Genomic DNA, 22734 nt, shown 5'->3' with positions numbered 1-22734 from the left:
GAAAGTAATTGTCAATACTGACCGTCTGCACTGGGTTATCATGGGTTCATTTGTGTCATCACGAAGAAAAATATTACGGCTAGGTTCACCTAGCATACATTAGATATTGCCTCATGTAATTTCTCCTCCACTTATAGACAAGTGCACAGAGCAAGCTATGGCCTTCCTCCTTCGGGAGGAGGGAGTGGGCTCTGAACAAGAGCAAAGGGAGACATGAAGGAATGCTTCATGGCAGGCTTTACTTATATATTTACTTAACTCCTAAAGCAAATGAAGGGAACATGTGCAAACGTTCAGACTTCTTCATGAAGCTTCCAAACAGCTAAAACATTGGAAATTATCACTGGAGCAGAACAAACGTAGAAAAATGTTGTTCTATGTTTATCCATTGTGTAAGTACTGAGATAATGTAATATCAGTGTGCCTACCCTCGGCGGCGTGGTGCCATGTAGAGATCCTGCTCGTAGGATGAAAAGATCCCCCAAGTGCAGGTCAGGTGTTTTATCTCCCCAGGTTCTGGCTTTGGTACTCCTTGTTGTAGTACCTGGTGCTGCTCAGGAGTTTAAGGAATGATTTTTCTCAATGTTGAAGGGCAAATGTTGGTACACTTATTAACTGACGTGGTATATTAAAGTGTGAGAAATACAGGGGTTTGAAGCTGCCTCTGAACGCAGCTGAACTAGTGATTTCTTGGTTTGCCCCATCCCTTCCAGCAAGCCGGGGCTGTGGTTCGGATACAGCAGGGCAGCTGCGAGCGGGCAGAGAAATGCAACCTGCCGCCCGTCTAGCATGGTTGCACAGCAAAGGCTTTAAAATTGCAAACTTTGAACAGAATTAAATGGAGAGCGGAGGGTTTATCTTAGTTCTGCGCTATGCTGGGGGCAGCGGGCAGCCAGGCTACCTACCTGGAAGTATTTAGTTTTGCAAAGCAGCGGGGTGGACTCTCGACACTCTCCACGTAGCTGGCAGAGATTTGTGGTCCCCCAAGGGCTGATTCTCTAAATTCCCGTGACTGCGACCCGCTGCAGGGACCGGGGCCTGGTGGGAGGTGTCGGAGGTTGGCCCCGGACAGCAGCACCCGCCACCTTTGCACCGACCCCCTGCCAGCGCTGATGCCGGCTGCCTTCGGCCTCAAGCTTTAGGTCGAGAGTCTTGCAGAAAGCAGGGAGTCAGGCCGGGTTTGTCTTCCCCTTAACCATCTGTTTTGCAGAGGTTGCCAGCTCCCTATGTATTATAATATTTGTTTAACTTAAAAATATCTGAAGCCCAAAGAGAGGAAAAACAAATATTTGCATAAACTTCATCTAGTTTGTTGTCAGCCCGGCTCCCTATTTTTCCTTCCTTTTTCCAAACTCCACACACAACTCGATTATTTATGTATTTATTTTTTATCGCAACGCTCAGACCACACTGGGCTTTACAACTCTGTTCATTTTAAACTGTAATGCATATGTTTAAAATTTTCTCTATAAAACCTGTCATGACTGAGACATCTTAATGACATACCCTTCCATTAAAATACTAAAAAAAATTCATCACTGGGAGGTACTTTGCAGTCCTGTTTTCCTCAGCAGTAAAACTCAACAATATTCTCTTGAATTTCACACACCCCCCCGGCCCCTGGTGGTTTAGTTGAACTGAAGAATGTGACTTGGCCTGAAATCTGGCCTTCAGATTCACAGATCAGTGGGATTTTATTTATATAAAATATCTTTAGACCTTGTTCTCAGTACCTATGTGAGCATTTCTTTGAAACGTGAATAAATTAATATCTTCCAAAAGTGTATGCATTATATATCTGTGTTGGTTATAGCTTCATAATAAGCACTGATTTTTTTTTTTTTTTTTATTTTATGTAATGGTGAAAAAGCAAAGAGAATACATGCAGGAAAAGATGTTGTGTTATGTTAAAATGCTCTCTTCCAATGTGGTACTTACGAGTAAGTACCCTCTTCCAGCAGTAACATGTAATAGCAAGTATATCAGTACGAGTCAAAGGTAAATTCTGGATTTCTGTTTTTTTTGCGAGTTTAATATGAGAATGTAAACAGAATTTTACACTTTTTTAGTTCAATATTTTTATTGTGGAGTAGGAAGAATTGTCATTTCTCACTCTAAGTACTAGTAAGTGAATATTTGGGGCGATTCATTCAGGATTGGACTGAAGACTGTAGAATGTCTTTGTCCATTTAATGGTTCATGGTGCTGTAACACCTTGCTTATTAAACGCAGCCACGATTTCTTGTTCAGTGAGAGTTACAGCAGCAAATACACTGTGAAATGCAGAGTCAAGGTCGGCGGAGGCTGCAGCTTCCCCTTTTCCACGCTCACGCCGAGCGGCATAACGGGGTGACGGTAATCTCGGCTTCTCCTAGCAGGCTTTATTAAAACGCTGCGCCCTTGGCAGGATCACCTTCTGATGGGACCAGATTAACCGCGCGGCTGCTGCTCCGCGACGGGCTCAGGCAGGTCTCTGCTGAGGCAAGGCTGGGCGCTGGGCAGAGTCGGAGTGACTTTGAGTGATAAGGGTTATTCGAAATAGCCAAACTGCATGTAGAATTGGAGCTTTTTAAAAAAATGAATTTTTTCTTTTACTAGTTCTGGTGCAGATCAGGCCCCTGTTGCAGGCAGAGAGGAAAAGGACGGCTGCGTCTGCCTAACGCAATCATGATCGTCTCTGAAGTTGCGCTTTGCAAACGCTGCTTCCCTTTATTAAAGAGGAGATTTATCAAACGGAGCATATGGGTTTTAGCCCGTCTTGGAGATACGGTATAAAGTTAGGAAATACAGAAAGCAAACATAATTTTGTCTCCTGTGTGCTGGGTCTTTGAATATTGTAATAGGTTAATTGGATCATAGAAAGGTTGTTTTCTGAAACCCAGTGCAGGTTATAAAGGATAACAGTTTTCCAATGACACGGATGAAGTTTGTTTTGTGGGCATGAAATTCAATAATGGAAAGCTTTTAATAAATATATAATTTACAGAAGACCAAGACTTACATGACAAATGTAGTGTCATATTTAATTTGGGTTGCTAGCATGCAGCTGAAAGTGATCTACAGATTAACCGTTTGTTTCATGCGCGGACGGTGCAGCAGCCTTGCTTGCACAGAAATCCCTGCAAAAGCCACAGACCTCGTGGAAGGAGCAGACGGAGAAATGCGAACACCATTTCCCGATGCTGGCCCTTTTTTCAGCCTCAGGAGTTCCATATAAATATTAAGACTGCAAATAATACCATTTTGAGCTGCAGTCACTCTCTAGCTGTCTTCTGTATCTGCAACTGAACAGCCCCAAGGTGACCTCTCCCAGCAGCAGGCAGAGTGCAGATGCAATGCTATCAGAGGGACGAAAAAGCAAAGGAGAGCAGCCTAAGTGGGGTGGGGGGAAGCATACTTTTCCTTATGAAGAACTAGGTTCACTTATATTTCTTCCCACAAACTTCATGATGTTCCCAGTGTCTGGAGTTGGGAAATTACACAGGACTTCTCCTTTCTTTCTGGCTCATCTCCTGGGCAGGTCCTCCTGACTTACTGACAGCTAATGACATTTTTTTTCTGCATGATACTTAGATTTCTGCACCACAGAAAAGGTCCACGGAACATATCTGAGTGGTTCTTGGCTTTTGCTGTGGTGGCAGGGGCTGAGGCCTGCTTGGCCTAGGACTCCTTAGAGGGTCTATGAATAAATCATGCTTATTTATAAATTTCTGTGATTGTTGGCTATGCTTTGTTGTATTGAGGTCAATCCATGCCTCTTTCCTGGGCTGGTGCAATAACTCCATGAAGTGAAATGCTGTGGGATGTGGTAGGAAGGTCTTGGTGCTCTTGCTGCTTCTTCTCCTGCTGTGGCTGAGGCCTGGTGTCCCCAGCAGGGCTAGGACAGGAGCAGCTCAACAGTCCATATTGCTCCCCTTCCCCTTTTTTGCCCCAATGTGTTCTCCTTTCTTCTTTTTCTCTATCTTATCAGTGACTGCTGCCCTCTCTGCCTGTTCATGTGTCCCTCCATCTGTCTCTGTCTCCTCTGTGTCCATGCCCTCGTGCCCCCTTTGGCAACCTCCACCTCCAAGATGACTAGGCAATACCACCAAGCCTATCTTCCTTCCGACGAATATTCTCAAAGTGCTGATATGGGTCAAGGGTGAATTAATGCTTTTCAGCAATGGACATGAGGAAACAACAGAAAGAAATAGGAATTGATTTTTCTCCATATCTCGGTGGTGCCCTGCCTAACGTGCGGTTCCTCATCCTGCCTAAACCCTTTCACCAGCGGTTGATAAGGGTTTGAGAATTGATTACTAAACACTTAATAATAACAATTGGTTGTAACTCTGTTAGCTTGTCTGTGATTATCTGTAGCCAAAAGGCATCTGTTATTTGCCTCCTTAAGGCTACATGTGCACGGCTTCTTGTCAAGCTGGTACGTTAATAGTGGTCTATGACACTCAGTAGGTTATTTTTGTTTGCTTTTTGTTAGGGATGAGATTTAGCTTGACATTACAGTAACGACTTACCATAGGTGATTGTCCCAATAAGTTTTTATACTTGCTTTACATGTAAACTTACGACAAAAGTGAGTTTGTAAGTCTTGCTTTACATATAGACTTATGACCTGATTATGCCTGAGGTATTCGTGACAATAAATCCACTAGCTGCTTGCTGGTAAATGGAAATACTTCATTGTCTTTTTTGTTTTCTGCAGTTGACCTGAAAAAATAAATATTTTCCTGCTAGTGGGGTGTCGTGAGTCAGACAAGAAATCATTCTGCTTCACCGTGACGACACCTCAAGCATTTGTTTACTTTCTAGCCTTTAGAGAGATATTGACTGAAAAACATACTTCTGCTTTGAAAGTGTTGTATTGAATTTCTTTGAAATTGTAAAGGAATAATCCCAACCGGTATTTTTTTTTTTTTTTTTTTTTTTACATTTCAGGAGCCCAAAGACAGGAAGTAGCCTTAATGAACGGGCTAACTGTTAATCTGCATCTCCTGCTGGTATGTCTTCGCAATGTTTGTGTGATGTTGTGTAGAGAAAATAGTCTTCATTTATTTGTGAACACAGGCAAAACATTTTGTTGGGACCTCTCGGATGATGACATGGGACAATAACCTAATTTTTCTTAAGTCTTGGGGGCTGTATCTGGTAGGAGACTCTGAGCTATGTTTTGGCTTGTGCAAGACCCAGCTCTGCTTAATATTAAGCACAAAAGCTGGACAGAGAAATATTTTCAAAGGTGCTATGGGGAAGCTGTGAGCTGTTCTCATGCGTGGCGTGCGTCAGTCCTTGGAGAGAACAGCTTATTATTTAAGACAGATTTCCAAATAGCTGCTCAGCATTCCCCTCTGAAACTCCATCAAGAAACAGGTCTCATCTGTGAGCAAGGGGAGTGCTGTAACTTCTATCAAATCTAGCGTACAGTTGCACACGAGAGATGGGCATTATCTAGTCATGCTGTTTATATAGCCCCCAAATCTGGTAAAGCATCTGTTTCCCGGTTTTATGAAATAGTGGCTGTGGAAGCGGTTTCATGATGAGCGGGTCACTAGGCGTTGTGTATAGTCTCTCTGTTTCTCTAGTATCGCTAAAGACTTTGCCCAACCAAGGGAAGATGTGAGGCCAATGGTTCACACAAAAAGGTTTAATACACGACCTAGTCCTCTGTAACATGTCTCTTGATGTTTTATAAAACTGAGAAACCTTAAGCAGGACAGGCTGGGGCTAAGTACAAGGTAACTTACCTGGCTGCTCAGCGGTCTAGTTAACCCACCCTGAGCAGGTGAGCAGTCAGGCTCTTCAGCCTCATCCGAATCCTCTGGACTTGGTGGTGAGCCTGAGTCTTCGCTGCAGGACCTGAGCAGGAAAACTCACAAGCGTGGAGATGGGTGAGAACAAGACCTTTGCTGAAGGTTTAGTGCTTTGGTCAGGGTTGTTTCAGAGGCAGCAGTGATCTGGGAACTAATGTAGAGCAGGGAATAAGAGCTGGGTTCCTCTGTTGCTCTTCTGCAGCTGATTTCGCTTGCAAGAGGCAGTCGGGTGAAGTCCCAGCTTCCCTGGCTTCGGTCAAAGCTTTGCCATTGATCCCTCTCAGCAAATTTTCACTGTTGGATTTTTATGGCCTCTGTTACAACTCTACAAAGTAAAGCATTATAATGCTTTCCTACTTTGATAAATGTTATATGGGTGAAGAAATATTTGTAATTCCTGGGGGCTTCTCTGATGCAGCCTGCATAAAAGTAAAATATTCTTTACTAAGTTATACACTGGAAGCATCTCTCTCTTGCCTCTACTTAGATGTGTTTTAACATATCTTTTTTTGTTCTTAACAGCTATCTTTTTTTAAGCCTACACCAAGACGCTATAAAATTCTGCTAGAAGCCAAAGCCTTTCCCTCTGACCATGTAAGAAATTAATATTTCACCATATTTGTATTATTAATCATATTTTCCAAAGAATATCAGTAGCCTGATTTGAATATTTATTAGCTCGTCTTGTCCAAGTAACGTTACAATAAAAAAATCTGTCAGAAGCTTTTGAGCTCAGCATATTTTACAGATCGTAGCTTTATTCCTTTTGTTCAAATAAAAAACGTTACAAGCGGAAATGATTGAATGGGTACATTGATTTATTAGTCTTTTTAAAGACATTGAGCAAACTGCTGGCCTAAATCAACTGAAGTTGTAAATGTTTTATTAATTCTTGTTGCTGTTTTACTTTATGAAACCAAATCAATACAAATTCACAACATTAACACTTATGTATCCCCAGACAGAGATGGAAATGTTTGTTCTTAGCACTTCAGATTACTAGTTCAAACACAATTTGTGTGCTATAAAATGGGAGACAATAGCCCGTGCATCAGAGCTTAGAGAAAATTAATCTTTTGGTTTGTGGCCCACCGCTATGTTATCATCAACTCAGTGAACTCCTGCAAACTGATAACAAATTTCATCTCCCAGATGCAATAAAAATGACTCGGACTACTAACAGGTTTATTTGTAATGAAGATGGCGGCGCAGATGTATAAATTTCAGATTGCCTTTATTCTAGGCAACGCTGGTCCTAACACGACCTTCGTTCCAAGCGCGCTGGTACCTCAGTGACACCCTGTGTGCCTGCAGTCACTTCAGTCCCTGCCGTGTAACTTAACTATTTCATAGCATTGTTTGATGATTCTTATGCCATCTCCAAAGCATTATTGATTGATAAAATCACTGAGTAAGGTTTTAAAATGAGATGAGGGTTTAGAGCTCTCATTTCCCCCAGCGGTGCAGCCAGTTCAAGACGGGAGGGTAGCGTGGGCCAGCACACGTGCGCTACCCAAATCGCCCCTGCACTGACAGCAGTGCGTATGTGACGGTCTGGGATTTAGCGTGCACTAGAAGCAGAATACTTGTTTAACCAGCCTATATTCAGTTAACCAGCACGAGCTGTAGGCTCTGTTGCTGTGTCTGCTCTGTGGCTGTCACCTGTGCTAGCTTTGCTTGCTGGCACGCAGTAAAGCCATGCCTCTACCGTATTTCCACCCTCATTTGGCTCTGTAAACCTATCCCATAGGATTTAGACTCTGACTTTATCCTTGCTGTCTGATGCGAATTAAATGCTGATCTTTTCCAAACCAAAGCAAACTTGGAATTTTTTCCGTTGAGTTGGATTAGGATTTTGAGCGTTATTCTTAGTGAAAGCCAGGCATCCGGGTCCCTTTTTTGAAGTTGTGATGCGCTCGGCTGTTGCTCTGTTCATTTTATCATTTAACTGTGCTGACGTGCAGTACGTGGAAATCTCTTGCAGTATGCTGTTGAATCCCAGCTTCAGTTTCATGGGCTTGATGTGGAGAAATGCATGCTCCTGATGCGGCCACGGGAGGTTGGTGAGAAATATGTTGGCTTTCCTTGCTAACTCTAATGGCAGACAAGTACTTCGTGCGAGTGTGGTCATATGCTCTCAGATATTCCAGTGTCTGCCTGCATAAGTTATAATTTGTGTTTTCTCTAATGCTTTCAGTTAGCTTTTAGGCATTGTGTATTCTGTTTGCGTACCTTTTGATATTGGAACCCATTTTATAATTGTCTGGTCCAACTAGCACGTTTGCCCTAAAGAACAAAAAATGTTGTTTTCCCTATTTATCCTGTTTGCAATAGCAGGCAGCATCCTAACAGAGCTGCAAAACAGAGCAGTTCATCGGCTCATTCAGAAGCCCCAATGTCCTTTTAGTGTCCTAACATAAAAAATTGCCTTGACGAGAACACCATTGTACCTTTATCAGCGCAGACCAAGGGAAAGGTCCGCTTTGAGTAATATGCAATTCAGATGCATTTGAAAGATTGCCTTGCTTCACTTTCACAGTATTAAGAACTTTGCCACCTAACTATAAACTGATGGTGACCTTTTGTTTCTGAAATCTGAGTCATCTTGTGAGTAAAGAGCCTACTCCTGAATGCTTGATAGATTTGCAAAGATCGTTGAGATAATAGCAGTTGCTTTCAATTCAGCAATCTTATCGAAGCTCTTTTCAGTAACAAGTCTAATTTAATTCCAGGTTTTCACACCCTAATTGATCCCTAGGTGGTGGTGTGTTTTACATGATCCCTTGCTAGGAAGACGAGAGCAGGATGGGGCAGTAATTTTACTGTAAAGAATCGAGAGAGAGTTTTTTTTTTGGTTGAAAACCTATATTTAATGACCCCAGGTTTAGGGATTTCTGTAGTTTTGATGATGTGAGGCTTATTGTTTCTGAAATATAAATATGGCAGGTTTATAATAGCTTCCTACGGGATATGAAGTTTATCAGAAAAGTACAGAGTGAAGCTGATAGACAACTTCTAAGCCTTGTGGGTGTCACAAATTTCAGATGCCACATAAAAAAAAAAAAATCATTATATATGCTGTTTGCACCAGAATTGTTTTTAATACTGTAAATTAAAACTGTCTGAAATATTAAAGATGGTGAAGCATGATAGAATACAAAGTGAATAGACTTCTTAAGACTGGCACCTTCGAGATAAGTTTGCTAATGATTTTTCATTTCCCCCCCCAACCTAGGCTACTTCATGGCGCTACCTTTGTATATCATTACCATGCTAAGGATTTGCTTTTGATCTCCTTATGCAAGCAGCACGGCTCATAGTAAAATATAGATTATGAAATAAGAAACGACAATTTTATTACTGCCAGAGCTGATGTAAAATGTGTGCTTTAACTTTGTTTTAGGGGGAGGAGACCTTGAGAATTGAAGATATCCTTGCCATAATTGAGAAGGAAGGGGACTCTATTGCCGTAATTCTGTTCAGCGGAGTGCAGTACTACACGGGACAGCTGTTTGACATCCCCAGAATAACAAAGGCTGGCCAAGAAAAGGTAGAAATGCTCCCAAACTGTCCTTCTAACACCAATTTTAGATCAATTTTCCTTGTGAAATATTTTTAATTTCCACTTTTTATGAAATGCAGCAGGGCAAATATGGAGACCCGTGGGGCTCTGCTAAAAGAAAACATTCTGTCTGCAGATCCTTAGAGAAATGAGGGCTGTCATGAAGAAGTATCCCTGTGACAGTCGTCCTAAAGGTGTGACCTAAAGTATGTAGAGAGATTATTCATGACTTTTAACCTTCTGCTGGGCTGTTCCTCAAGAATAGAATTTCGAGAAGTTCAGTGAAGGAGGAGGGTGGTAATTGTAGCTCCAGACTCTCTTTAAAGGTTAGAGTAGCTTGTGTCAGACTTTGCTTTTCAACAGACTTTCATGCTATTCCTCTTTTCCCACCCTGGCAGCTGCTATCGCAGCTCCTTGCCTCCAGCCAGTGGGGCAGGTGAGCTCCCCGCGGAGCCGGCAGCACTCCGACTCAGCTGATCAGTTTTCCAGAGACGGGCACAATGTGGAGTACATCAGCTTCACAGGATGACGATGTTTTAGTGATGACTCAGCCGCAGGAACTTGCAGCCAGTCTGCGAGAGACTTTTACCCTGTGGACAGAGCCATAAAACTTCCTTAACTATCTTGATTGCCTCAGGAATCCAGGAGAAAATAGCTTTTAATCAAGTCATCTCATCAACAAGACGTCACTGGGCTCTATGTATGGGCAGTCTTTTATTGGTTATACCTTATCTCATCTAAGACTAAGCCACTCAAAAATAAATCTACTTAGTATTACTGGATTTCTGCAAATCAGCCAACTATTTGTATTTGGTGTTTTAACTCTCTAGAGAGGCTCCTGACTCACATGGGGATATACATCTTCAGTTGTTGTAGGCTTGGCAGGGGACATATTTCTGGAGGTCAGAGAGTAAGTTATGCGGGTGTAAAGTGATGGTAAAGTCTCCCTTGGGAGACGGGAGCAGGTGCAAGAGTTAGTGCACGGCCTGTGGGATATGAAAGTGCATGTTCTCGCTGAGCAGCACCTAGCAACAAAATTGGTCCTGGATAAAGTACAAACCAAGACTGACTCCTGAGATGGATGCAGAAATCCAGCAGGAACTGAGGGAAATCAGCTGGGGGGGGAAACTGGGGTCTATGCGTGTATTAGCTCTACGTAGCTCTAAAAATGACATATTCATAATGCCTTCCTTGAGGGTCTTCCAGCCCTTTTCTAATAATAAATAATCCAAATGCTATGCTGAAAAGCTTGCTGAAAGGGAAGATGGTCTATTAATAGGATGATGCCACCCAGCTCTGCGCTCACTCTCGCTCCTGGTGGCAGCAACGCTTTCGTTCCCCAGCCAACGCCTACACGCGTACCGGGCTGCCTCTCCGAAATCTGCTCGCTCGATGATGTGCCTGAAAGGTGTCTGGGGGAGAAATCTCTCTCCTTATACTGTAAATATGAACAACCTGGGAAAAACCTATCACTTCAACGCCTCCCTAAAGATGCTCTCCAAACCCTGGGCCACATGCGCAGCCAACTGAAAGCTCTGCATTTCCTCTGAAAGTTATAAACTGGCCTGAATTGGCTGAGAATCCCTCTTCCAGAGGAAAAATATTTACCAATACTTCATTATACAGAGTGAAAATGAATTTAATGTTTATATTATCTAAGAAGATAACCAGAACTTGGCAGAGAAAGCTTAAAAACTCTTCCTGAGATAAGGCTGTATACACCAGAGAGGATTAACTCTTTACGTAAGAATCTGAACATGACTTAGGAGGTGGTGCTTTGTCCTCACATCTCCCCTGTGTCCCCATTGCCCACCTCTCACAGTGATCTCTTCTTCCAGAGATTTCAAAAAGTGTGTGTGTATATATATGTTTTAATTATATGTTTTAATAATTTTAATTGCAGGTAGACTGTGATCCAGGTGGCTTCATGGGTTATGAATTATCACATGCATTAAAAAAAAACAAAAAACAAAAAAAAACAAAACACAGCCTGAAGAACTACTTGGGTATCCAGGAAACTTTAAAAGTTTGAGCCAGCTCAGTTGTTGTTCTCCTGTCAGATATGCACATTTTATGGTTTTTGTGGATTCTGCTCTCTGCATTAAGTGATGTTTAGATGTTTGTACAAAATGACTATGTAACATACAGTTATAGCACACTTAAACATCTGCATATTGCAAATATTTACTTGAATAGCTATTAAATCAGCAGAGTTTGCTGTGTTAATAGCAGTACGAGTTTTTCCTGTGTCTTGCTGCTTCTGTAAGTCTCAGGGCTTCTGGTTACCCAGAATAAAAATGCTCAGTCTTCAGAAGTCATTGGCTCCTCTCTTCTACTCCCAGGCAGAGCCAATGCTGGGAGCTGTTGTTGGGTTAGAGGAGAGCAGAGGGATCTGCTGAACCAGAGGCACATAGGGAGGAAGAAATGCGATGAAAAGGAAACACAGCCTTCCCTGCTGAAGAAATCCACATTTATTTATATGATGACCCTGAATAGGAATGCTTTGATTTAATCTAGACCTTTTTGTCTTTAATTTAGAAACTGGTTAAACCTAAAATATAATGCTTCTACTTGAGCATGGGGTGTTTATTTTGTTTTTAAGGCCATGAAGCAAAATGGAGGTGTGGAAACAGCACCAGCCACCTCATCTGTGAGATACCTGGGCGATAGCAATGACCACAAACTGGCAGCAACATGTGCTAAGTGAAGCAGTTGCAGTCCAGGTTCAAGTAGTGCAAGTCTCTTAGAAGATGGTAGCATTTTATACTTTTGTGTATAGCTATACTAATCTAAACGTAGAAGAGATGAGATGGCAGAGATGTATGCAGAGTGGATAGGAAAAGAAGAAAAAGAAATGTGTGTGTTTGGGGGGGGTAAAACAAAGCTGACATAGGTCTTGTGATTACTTATTTTAACCATTTAACATGGTTCATGTATGCACACACATCCTTATTATTTTTGATTATGCAAGCACCTGCTGGTGAAGAAATATGCAACCCTTTTTGAGAAGTGAGTTGCAAATGGGAACAGGTATAGCTGATAATCTCTTTAATTAAATCTTACCTGAACTGTTAAACTTTTTTTTTTTTTGGCATTTCATTTCACAAGTAGTTGTTCGTGCTGTGCTTCCAAAAGAATCCTGTGTTTGCAGTGTGACAGCAGGAATTTCTCAGGTCATGTCTGAATGCTGGCACTCCCGTCCATGGCCTTTTGAGAGAGATGGCTCACGTCCTTAAACTCTATACTTACCGGAGTAAGGTGTCCCAGAAGCGAGGAGCGCCTTGCTCCCCTGTTGAGGATTAGCAATGGCAGTCAGCACAGCCCTTGCCTACACAAGTCAGTCAGCATAGCAAGGATGTGGTGGTTTCATTCATTTGTCTTGGATGGCCCCCAGGTGAGCAGTTTTCTCTTTCATAAAGCCTTTTTGGGAATGCTAAGAGACGTTAGGATCAAGTGCTCTTCCTCGGTGGACACGGTGTAGGTTGCTATACAGATATTTCAGCTCTTTGGAGAATCAGTCTGATGGATGGGGGGTGAATGCAGATGCCATCCAGAAGATCACTGGCTGGATGTGGCTTTATTGCCTGCTAGAATTAGTCATCGGTATTGCGTACTGGCTTAACTTCTCTTCTATGGTGTCCGGTCCGTGCTCCCAGGCTTACAAGTTTTCAGGATAGTAAGCATGTGGACTTAAAGGCTACACTTGCTTCTAGAGCTGAGAAAACCAGTAGGGGCTAGAATGACTGTCTCAGACATTATATTATCATAGGAATGCTGAAATCCTTTAAAATCTATGCCACAAGAGAACAAACCTGAAAAAATCATGTTCATAGCGAAAATGCAAGGCTCGCCCTACTGGTGATGAAGGACAGTGAATGACCCCATGCTTTTGAACAAAAAAATGGGCTGGGGAGAGCTGACAAGTAAGCAACTAAGATGGGGAAAATTCAAGGTGGAAGTGTCATTTGAGCAGGGAAGGAAAAAACACGTCTCAACCAGTATAGCAAAGTCCTACAGAGATGGTCTAAATAATTCTTTTAATGTGCAGTCTAAATAAGATCCTGTAGTGTTGTACCCTATCAGGGCTTGGCTAGAGATTTGAGCTGCGAGCTCAGGGCGTCTGGAAAATGTCCTAGAATTCGTAAGGTCAGTTATTTATGAATTAAGTTACTGATTTCCTTTTACATTCCTTAAGCCAATTTCCTAAGTTCTCTGCGTAAGTTAAGATTTCTCCCAGAGTGAAAGCTCTGCACATAGACAGCTTCATTAAGTCATTAAATATTAAATGAACTAAATTAAGCTTGAAAAATTACCTCTGGCTATTTTTCCATCATAGGTCTCCTGGATAAATCAAAATTACTACGTATTGTGCCAGAGACTCATCAGCAGGCTGAAGAGGCTTTAACAGTTTTCCTTGTTTCATATTTTGTGCTTGCTTTAGAGGATGGGGGTTGGTTGAGTCATTTTACTCCTTTTCAAGTGAAGAAATGGCTGGCTTCTAGGAGACTCTAGCTTTCAAATGCAATTTTCATAAGTTAGATTGAACTTTCAACTGACTCTGTACTGTATGTAAAGTATTTTAATCTCTTGAGTCCCAGTAGGAAGAGCTTTAAGATCCTTCATCTTCATTTCTTTTCCTGTCTCTCTTTCTAAATGTCCCAGCTTTGCTTGCGTGAAGCTGTCATTTCTCTCCCTCTCTCCAAATGTCATTGTCCATGCTGAGTTGTTACCTGCTGGTTATCAGCAGCTATCCAGACGCACTGCAGAAATGACTTTTAGATGTTAAAATAAAATGGAAGAGGCAGGGGAGAGCACAAGTCCTCTTCTTTGCCCAAGCCAGATGGAGAGCTCTGTTTATTCCCATAGTTTGGGGAAGTGACATTCCCACGCAATCCCTGTTCTGCTTGTGCAGGAAGAGCCATTTCGGTTTGTTTTACTTATGATATGCAATCTGTGTGACTAAACATTTGCTGTTCATGCAACTCGAGTGCCAGACACCTCCCTGGGGAAGGAAAGCGGTGCCACCCATTTCTCAGATGATGACTTGAGCAAAATGGTACGAGTGGGCTTTTTCCAAGGTCGTGCAGGAAATCTGTCGGTGCTGAACTTGGATTTTCAGGCTGCATTGAATTAGTAAGTCAAACAGCACCCAGCAGATGTTACCGAGCAATTTCAGAGCAGAGGAGAACAGGTACCACCTTCCAGGGTTACGTCCCAGTGGGTGGCCATCCTGTGCGGAGCTAGGAGGGACCAGTAGTAGTGGTGCAAGCTCGTCTGTCCCAGGCGGTTTTGGTGCCCAGGAGCACTCCTGGCATGGTTTGGTTGCAGGTGTGTATGTAGCTACGTCGCCCCTTTCTAGTGCTTTGGTTGCAAGGGCATCCTACCTTTTCGTGTCCCAAGGAGTCCTGTCCTGCCTCTTTGAACTTCTCAGGATGGCAGTCATCCACAGTTTTTTTCTTAATTTGTCACCCTGTGTTTAAACATTTTTTTTAAATACAATTTATCCCTTACAAACAGGGGAAAGGCTCAGCTGAAAGTGAGATGATTCTCATACAGAAATTACCACAGATTATTCTTTTTAATGAGCAACTACCATTTATTTAAAATTTTAAGGTACTGTCATAAGGATATATTCTGTCAGTAAATCACTGTATTCCTGATTTCCATTGCAACCAATGAATTTGTCATAGGATTTCTTCAAAAAAAAAGTTTGTGCGGGGGCATATGTACAAAGCGATGCCCATAAATGTTAAAATCCAGTCAACGGAAGTTTTGAAGTTAATGTCTTAAAACTCTAAGAAAACTTTCTTATTCAGAAGCAGATTGGCTTTAGTTTGCTGTAGCTTATTTCCCTGAACCAAGGCCATTTTACCTCTGAATGAGAGCAGCTCCGTGGGGCTCCACCGTGCTTCAACTTCTCTGCATGAACTTCACAATTGCAGTTGCTTTGTCTTAACTTTCTTCTGCGTGTCCCTGTGACACAGACCACTGTGGGTGCGAAGGCGAGAATATTTACTGGGACCTTGGTTCTGTTTAATAGTGAAAGTTTATATCGTGCAAGTACCGAGGCAGTGAGTTTTCTTACCATCGTTTTGGAGAGGCCTCTCAAGCTGATAACTTCATTAGCACCTCCATTAGAATTAGAGTCACATCTTCTTAAAATGCTGCTTCATTCAAATAGTTATAGTTTATACAGGAGATTAAATATACCAAAGTACTGTTTAAATAATTTAGCCGAGACTCCCTTTGTGCAAGAAACAGCAAGAGGCTCAAGAAAAATCCTTTGTTTTATTATTGGACGTAGATGTTTTTGAAGCCTATGCTCTCACTCCGATTCCCACCACGCTGTTTGCAAGCAGGCAGTTTGTTTTTAAAGCAAAATGCAAAACAGCATTTAATTTGTAGTCCAGGCACAAAAGGCAGTTTTGTTTCTCTACACTTAAAGAAATAGCATAGCTTGGAAGAACTTTTTTTTGGCTTTTAGTTTAAAAATGCTGCCATCCAGTGGTTATTTGGTGTGTAAGACTGCTACTTTGTGATCTATACCTCTGTGGTTGTTGTGTGCCTTTCTTTTTCAGTGCCCTAGGCAAATTGTGGCTATAGTAAACACATCACTTCTCATGGAGAAATGAGAAAATGCTTTTGCAACTTTTAGGGTCAAGTACAAAAGCCCTTAAAGATCAATGTGCTGCCCAGGATGCTCTCCCAACCCATTTCAATTCCCAAAGAGCAAGATCCTCAAAAGGAGAAAATCAGAGGGACCTGAAGTATAAGTGTATCTTAGAACGCATTTGTTATTTTGTGACTAGCATCACTATGTACATTATTACTATTTAGTCTCTACCTAGGGCTTGTAATATAAGTCAAGTGTCTGAAATAATTTATTCATTCTGAATGTTTATTTCAAGTTATTCCACTTTATTCCAGAAGAATAAACTTAGAGATCTAAACCATGTTCAAATGTCCTTGAAGACAAACTCATAAAAAAAAAAAAAATCATGATTTGGATATATATCTTTTGTAAACAAAACAAAACAAAAAAAACCACCCTTGGTTTTGGTAATAACTCAAAACAGATGGGACTTGATAGCATGGCATGCAGCTCAAAAGATACTTTTTGAAAAATCACTCTCATGGTGATGGTTATCTTCATAAGAAATGTATTGCGTATCTCTTTCCTGCAGGGTTGCTTTGTGGGATTTGACCTGGCTCACGCTGTTGGTAACGTGGAGCTTCATTTGCATGACTGGGGAGTAGATTTTGCCTGCTGGTGTTCCTACAAGGTAAAATAGATTCATTGTTTGAGGAATATTTTCCATAATTACAATTCCATGATGGGTCAGCAAACTGGTAACCATTGATCAAGATCTTTGAACCTTTATCTGAGACTGTAGATGGTCTTTTCATTTCTATTCCACTTGCTACTGAAATCCCAGCTGATAAAGTAGAGGCACTACAAGAACTTTTCTTATTTCATTTCTCGGCTTCTGAGAACGAGGGAATTTTGTTAGAACCAATTTATTCAATGTGTCCTTCTAGGACTGGTTATAAAGTAGCAGCGCTGGTTTCATTTGTTATAGACTTATTTTCCCCCAGGAATCTTTAACTTTTCTTGGTTTTTGGAACACAGCCACAAAAAGGAGATGGACACGGACTTAGGTGGCAGTTTTGTTATGAGCAGTTCCAGTGGTCAGTACTGTTAATTTTTTGTTTGACCTGAAAGCTCTTGTGGCCCTTGGCAGATGAGTTTTAGAGCGGTGGTGGAACATCTGCTCCGGCAGTTGTCAGAGGAGGCCCTCCTGTTACACCCCACGTGGAGGAGGTCTTGCAGCTACAGGATTTTTCATAAGTGGTCCCTGAATAAGAGAATATCCTTGTCTAAACTTAAATAATTTCAGATCATTATACAAGCTGTCTTTAGTTCTGTCAACTTCTTTTGACATTAGAAGTTGATAGGTATTGCATGACTTTATCGGGGGAATCTATACATGATATGATATGGGACTGCTTCAACTTTACTTCAATTTTTATGGACTTTTGTCTGTCACATTTCAATTATCATGTATAAGCCAAGAAAGATATTTTTAGAACTAATCTGAAAGAATGAATCTGCTTTTACCTAGACCTGCGCTTTGAGACAAATGCTAAGATTGATGCGAAGATCTTAGATTAGAGACCATTAGAAATGTTAAAATTGCCCTGTTTTATAGGGCAGGGTGAGGGAAGGAGAGCTACACCTTACAGATAATGCGTACATGTTGATTTATTCTTTACAGTATTTAAATTCTGGAGCAGGAGGCCTGGCTGCTGCCTACATTCACCAGAAGCATTCCCAGAGCATTAAACCAGCGTAAGTACGTTGCTATACCCAAGTAAAGCTAAAAGGTGCTGTGAAGTTGAAATGAGAAAACATCTTCCCTTTGAGTTGAGATCTGAAAGCAACAAAGTATAAAGGATTCCTAGTCACAGGCTGAAGTCACATTATACTAGTGTGTGTGTGTGTGTGTGTGTGTATATGTATACGTATATATATATATATATATGTGTGTATATATATGTGTGTGTATATATATATATAGTATATAGGTGCAGAAGAAAGAGTCACTGCTTCAAAGAAAACCCATTAGGCAAATGTTTGTTATTGAGCTATTGCATTAACGAAAAGGGCACTACAAGTTTAGATAATTTGGTTGTCTGACTGCATGACCTCAGATGGGTTATTTTATGCTTGTTTTAGTTAATTTTGGAATTGTTAATGTACATGCTCACATCCTAAATAGATTTCCTCCTTGAAACCTGCCATCAATTCTCAACTAAATATAATTAAAAAAGAGAATGCTTATAATATTAAAAATAAGTAAGCCAATCATGCCTATGAGACAGTTTAAAGAGAATACTTAACTTTTTCCTTTAAAATGGATTTTTTTTAATCATCATAGTCTCTGGTTGGTGAACAAAATCAAAGCCAGTTTCAACTCTGTGTCTAATAGCTTTTTAATGCTAGCATGTTTTCATTAAAATTATATCCACTGGTAAAGCTAGGAAGCATTACATGGAGATCTGTGTTCTCAAAGACTTTATAATCCATGAAAAGCTGTGCTATCAGAACAGAGGTTAGCTGCATTAAAAAAAAAAAATACCTGTTATTTAAAATGTTATATGACTGTAGTCTATATATGTATATTAAGAACAGTAGGATTAAGACTTAATACATCGACAACTGTAAAATGTAAATGTAAACACTTTCTGGCTGTAATACCTGGAGAAACTGCTGGCACTGGCTTTTATTTTAGCTTGAAGAAGGCAAACTAAATCAGGTTTCAGTGAGAAATAATATTATAATAAGTAGCTTCACTGTACCATGTGCTGGTTTTAGACTGTCTAGACTCCTGGTAGATAACAAAATAATGCTGATGAGTTCTTCTCAGTCACCATAACAGAAAACTCATTATAATGATATATGACCTGTCATGAGCTGATTTGATCCTCACATGTGAACACTGGAAAAAATGTTCTGAATAACTGGATATTCTTCTGGATTGTTTCACCAAATTCCCTTTCCTCCCAGATTATACTGCTTTATTTTTCTTTTTTCCCCCTCCTTTTAGTTGTCCATCGCCTAGTTACTCTTTGGCCATCTCCTTTGTTGCTCTGGGGAACTGCGGTGGCCGAGGCTCCGGGGTGCAGGTCGTCTGCGCTGGCTGTGCTGGGTAGCCAGGGAGGACACTGGGCTCCAAAAAGGACCAAGGCTGCTAGAAAGCACAGAATAGCAATAGGAGGGATGGCAAAAAAAAAAAAGAAAAAAAACCTCAAGGACTTGGAGGCCTTTTTCCCCTCCTTGATGAAATTTTGAAACTTTTGTGAGGGCACTAGCTTGATATTGCAGGTAGGAGCTTAAATTAGTTTTTCCTGAACCAGGTTCTTCATACATAGTCATTAACTTGTGTATTGAATCTGGATATCAAATGTTTTAAATATAAATGCCTCTATGAAAGAGACTTTTTTCAGCCTGGGACCCAATTAAGGGTACAATCCCAAACTTCCTGCAGAGACCGTTAACATTATTTAATCACGGCTATTTCATATTTCCTAAGATTTGATAATCACTCATCAAATTGTTTGTAGTTAATATGCCCTGGTTGCATTACTTTTCTTTCTTTTCCACATTGACCAGCCATTTCAGGCCTCCAAATAAGGCAGTGAGACAAAGGAGAATTTGTCTATGTCAAAGTATTCAATTTTACAGCTGATTTAAATGCAGAGCCATTTGCTGCATGTTGTACAATCAAATAGAGTGGAATTTAACTGCTCTGGAAGTTGCAGATTTTATGTTGCATCTGAAAAGTCTTCAGCTGTCGTCTGAATCAAGGATGACACCCAGTGGCCAGACAACTTCCTTCGAGAGCAGAAGCCCCCAACTCCTTCCATTCGTGTGCCTCAGCCCACACGTAAGTGGGTGATTAAATGCCAATCCAGCTGATCCCCTTTTGTCATTTAGACTGTCTGAAATACTGTTTTTAACTCACGGCCAATATTATGCCAGTCACTTTACCCACCTTTATGGATTTCCTAATTTTTCTCATCCTTCATATTTTCTTCAAGTTATAGTCTAGGTAGTTATTTTTTATAACAGAGTAATGTATTGTATTTTAATATTAAATGTTCTGACCATAACTCAAAGATGCAGACCTCGAGTGGGCTTTTCTGTGCCCAGAGTTTTGCACTGTTAATGGTGTAAGGGAGCAGGCACTCGGTTTGCAGCTGTGTCGTGTCCTGGAAATCAGGTTCCCCTCCAGGCACTGGCCACATCTGCAGCTCCAAAGGGCCTTCCCAGAGCTGGTCCCTGGACTAGAGACAACACAGTGCTTATTTGCTGCTGCTTTCTTTTAAAATGCAACTGGAGGAAGAGGTATTTGTTTCTTTAATAGCCTTCCTCCACCAGGAAAGGCCTTACCTAAGCCACTTTCTGCTTGGAGTCTGCAAATCACGGTTGTGGCAACCTATGTGCAAACTGAGGCAACCCAAAACTGGTGGTGTTCGATAACGCCATGTGTCATATCCTGCAGACAAAAAGCAACACCTCTGCCACTTTCCTTCTTTATGTACCTGTAAGCTTCCTGCGAGTTTCTCCAGCTTCAGCAGTTCGCTAGCTAAGAAGGTCGCTGATGCACAAGAGCAAGGTCGGATCCTCAGGCCCGGTGGTGGGAAGACCAAGGCTATGAAGATAGAGGTCCCCCTGTTTCCTGCCCCGTTCTGCGCTCCCTGGCTGCACCTGGGGATGCTGGTTACTTGATGCTGGATTCGTTAATTCACTGCAAGGGCCATGGGTCTAAAACTTACATGTTGTAACCATCATCATTAATGTCTTTACCTGAATGTCAGGCAGTCTTTAGCTAGGCCTCCATCTTTCTCCCTTTAGTAGTAAAACTGGATCAATCTGACATATATGGGCCCAATATATCCCTCTTCTCGCATGATCTCAGCTCCTTCGAAGTCTTTTTTTAATACTAGAAGAGCTTTTTTAATACCTGCTGTATATATCACAACGCAATTTATTCTTGGCTAATTGTCCTAGGATTATGTCTCCATGGGAGGATTTCAAATAGGAAAGGTCTGGTCAGAGCAAAAGTAGGAAATAGTACTGAAACCGTTTGGCTAATTACTGCCTGCCTGATCCTGTCGCAGACCATCCATGTGAACTCAGTTATGTCGCAGGAGCGATGTTTTCCAAGCTGCAGATAGCACTACGGTGTCCAACTGATGCTGAAATTCAGCTTGTCTTGCCTGTTGCATCCTGAAAAAGCTGCTCTTTCCTTTTTCTGTTCCTCACTTCTTCCATTTATATAGAGAAGGGTAATTAAAATTTACCAAACAAATCAGCTGTACATAAATGTGAATGTTTGCAAGTGTGGGGGGTAGAAGGTGGTGTAGAAGTTAGGTATTCGCACTCGAGCATCCGCGGTTATAACTGCACAGTGAGTTTAACTCTGCTCTCAGCCGGCGTAAGGGTCGGGAGGGGGGAAACTTGCTGAGCCCTGAGATAGGGGAGAAGAACAGACCTCGCCGAATCCCTATAACAAAAAGTAAGGCACAATTTAAAAAGATGAAAGGGAAGCAAATGTATGTAAAGCAGCAGGAGAAGAATAGATAAGCCTTGGCAGAGGATTAAATGAAAATTGTACACAGTCTAGTGTTTAAAATGAAAGGATTTATCAAGACTTAACTTTAGCATAGACTAGCAGCAGGTAGAGTTTAAAAATAAAAAGTTTGTGTGATGTGGAGAAATGCTGTATGTGCTGTATGTCCAAAGAGCATGTCAGCTTTTATTGCAGGATAAAAAAGTATCAAAGAACAAACCCCCAAAAGATAACTATTTCATACTAGCTTTGAGAAGCACAGGGTATCTTCAAACAAACTCTTTGTAGACAGAGGTGAGAAACCAACCTTTTCTTTTAGATCAGTTTCCTTTTTGACTTATGATCCCAACAAAAATGCCAGAGCACATATGGGAAACCTTTAAAAAGACCTGCATAGTTTTGATATGTGAACTTTTACACCGGTATAAAATGCACAAAAAACAAGATATCCGAGCTGCCTGGCATCTCCACTTTCCCCTTTTCCCAGAAGCTCTGCATATTGCAGCTCCAGTGACAGATCCTATTTGCTCAGTGGTTTTTATTTTGCAAGTGACTGCTTGATTCCTTGCAGGGCTGGTAGCTCCTGTTAAGCTTTCATCTAGTTATCCTCTTGATTACTGAGGAGACGTTACGTTATTCCATTTTGCATTAGAGCTGCATAGTCCCCAAACTAAATGGCTGAAGTTTCTGCGAAAATGATGTACCTGTGGAATAGTATGGTTCTTGCTGGGACAAGAGGATGGTCACAAAAAGGTTGTGAAGGTTGGAGAGAGAGAGCGAGCATATATATATTTATATATGTATAAAATGTGCATGTATATATATGGTACACATACATATGTGTATATATAAAACTAGATAAAATATCTACTGCCCTGCAAAGAACTATATTTGCTTGGTTAAAATGCTTCTAGGAAAAATAGACCAAGATGGTCAAATTTTCACCAACCTTTACTTTTGTTGGAGTCTACCAGATCTGCATAGCTCAGCTTTTCTGAAAATTATGTGGGATCAGAGCACCCTGGCAAAGGAGAGCATCTGCAGAGGCGATACAGAGGGCTTCCAGGAAGCTGCACTGAATGGAGCAAGGTCAAAAGTTAGCGGTCACAGATAAAAGTGTACAAGTTTGCAGAAGGATTTGTCACTGGTCCTCACGCACTCAAATTGTTCAGTAATATATCGATAAGCTATTTGTGGCACGCAACACTTGTCTCTGGAGTGCATAAAG

At 41.3% G+C, this 22734-nt stretch overlaps 1 protein-coding gene across 2 annotated transcripts in view; it reads left to right on the top strand.

The window, feature by feature from the left end:
- KYNU (kynureninase) overlaps positions 1-22734 on the top strand; it is a 58786-nt gene that overhangs the window by 18161 nt on the left and 17891 nt on the right. For both annotated transcript variants that reach the window (XM_026123454.2, XM_064515532.1), the window contains exons 5-10: positions 4936-4997; positions 6330-6401; positions 7792-7866; positions 9211-9357; positions 16554-16652; positions 17646-17719. In XM_026123454.2, the coding sequence (XP_025979239.2) occupies positions 4936-4997; positions 6330-6401; positions 7792-7866; positions 9211-9357; positions 16554-16652; positions 17646-17719 (529 nt within the window). The remainder of the gene's footprint in view (positions 1-4935; positions 4998-6329; positions 6402-7791; positions 7867-9210; positions 9358-16553; positions 16653-17645; positions 17720-22734) is intronic.

The sequence above is a fragment of the Dromaius novaehollandiae genome, chromosome 7, assembly GCF_036370855.1.
Source record: "Dromaius novaehollandiae isolate bDroNov1 chromosome 7, bDroNov1.hap1, whole genome shotgun sequence".
Classification (NCBI taxonomy): domain Eukaryota; kingdom Metazoa; phylum Chordata; class Aves; order Casuariiformes; family Dromaiidae; genus Dromaius; species Dromaius novaehollandiae.
Note: the sequence above shows the minus strand (reverse complement) of the source record. Positions and strands in the feature narration are given on the sequence as shown.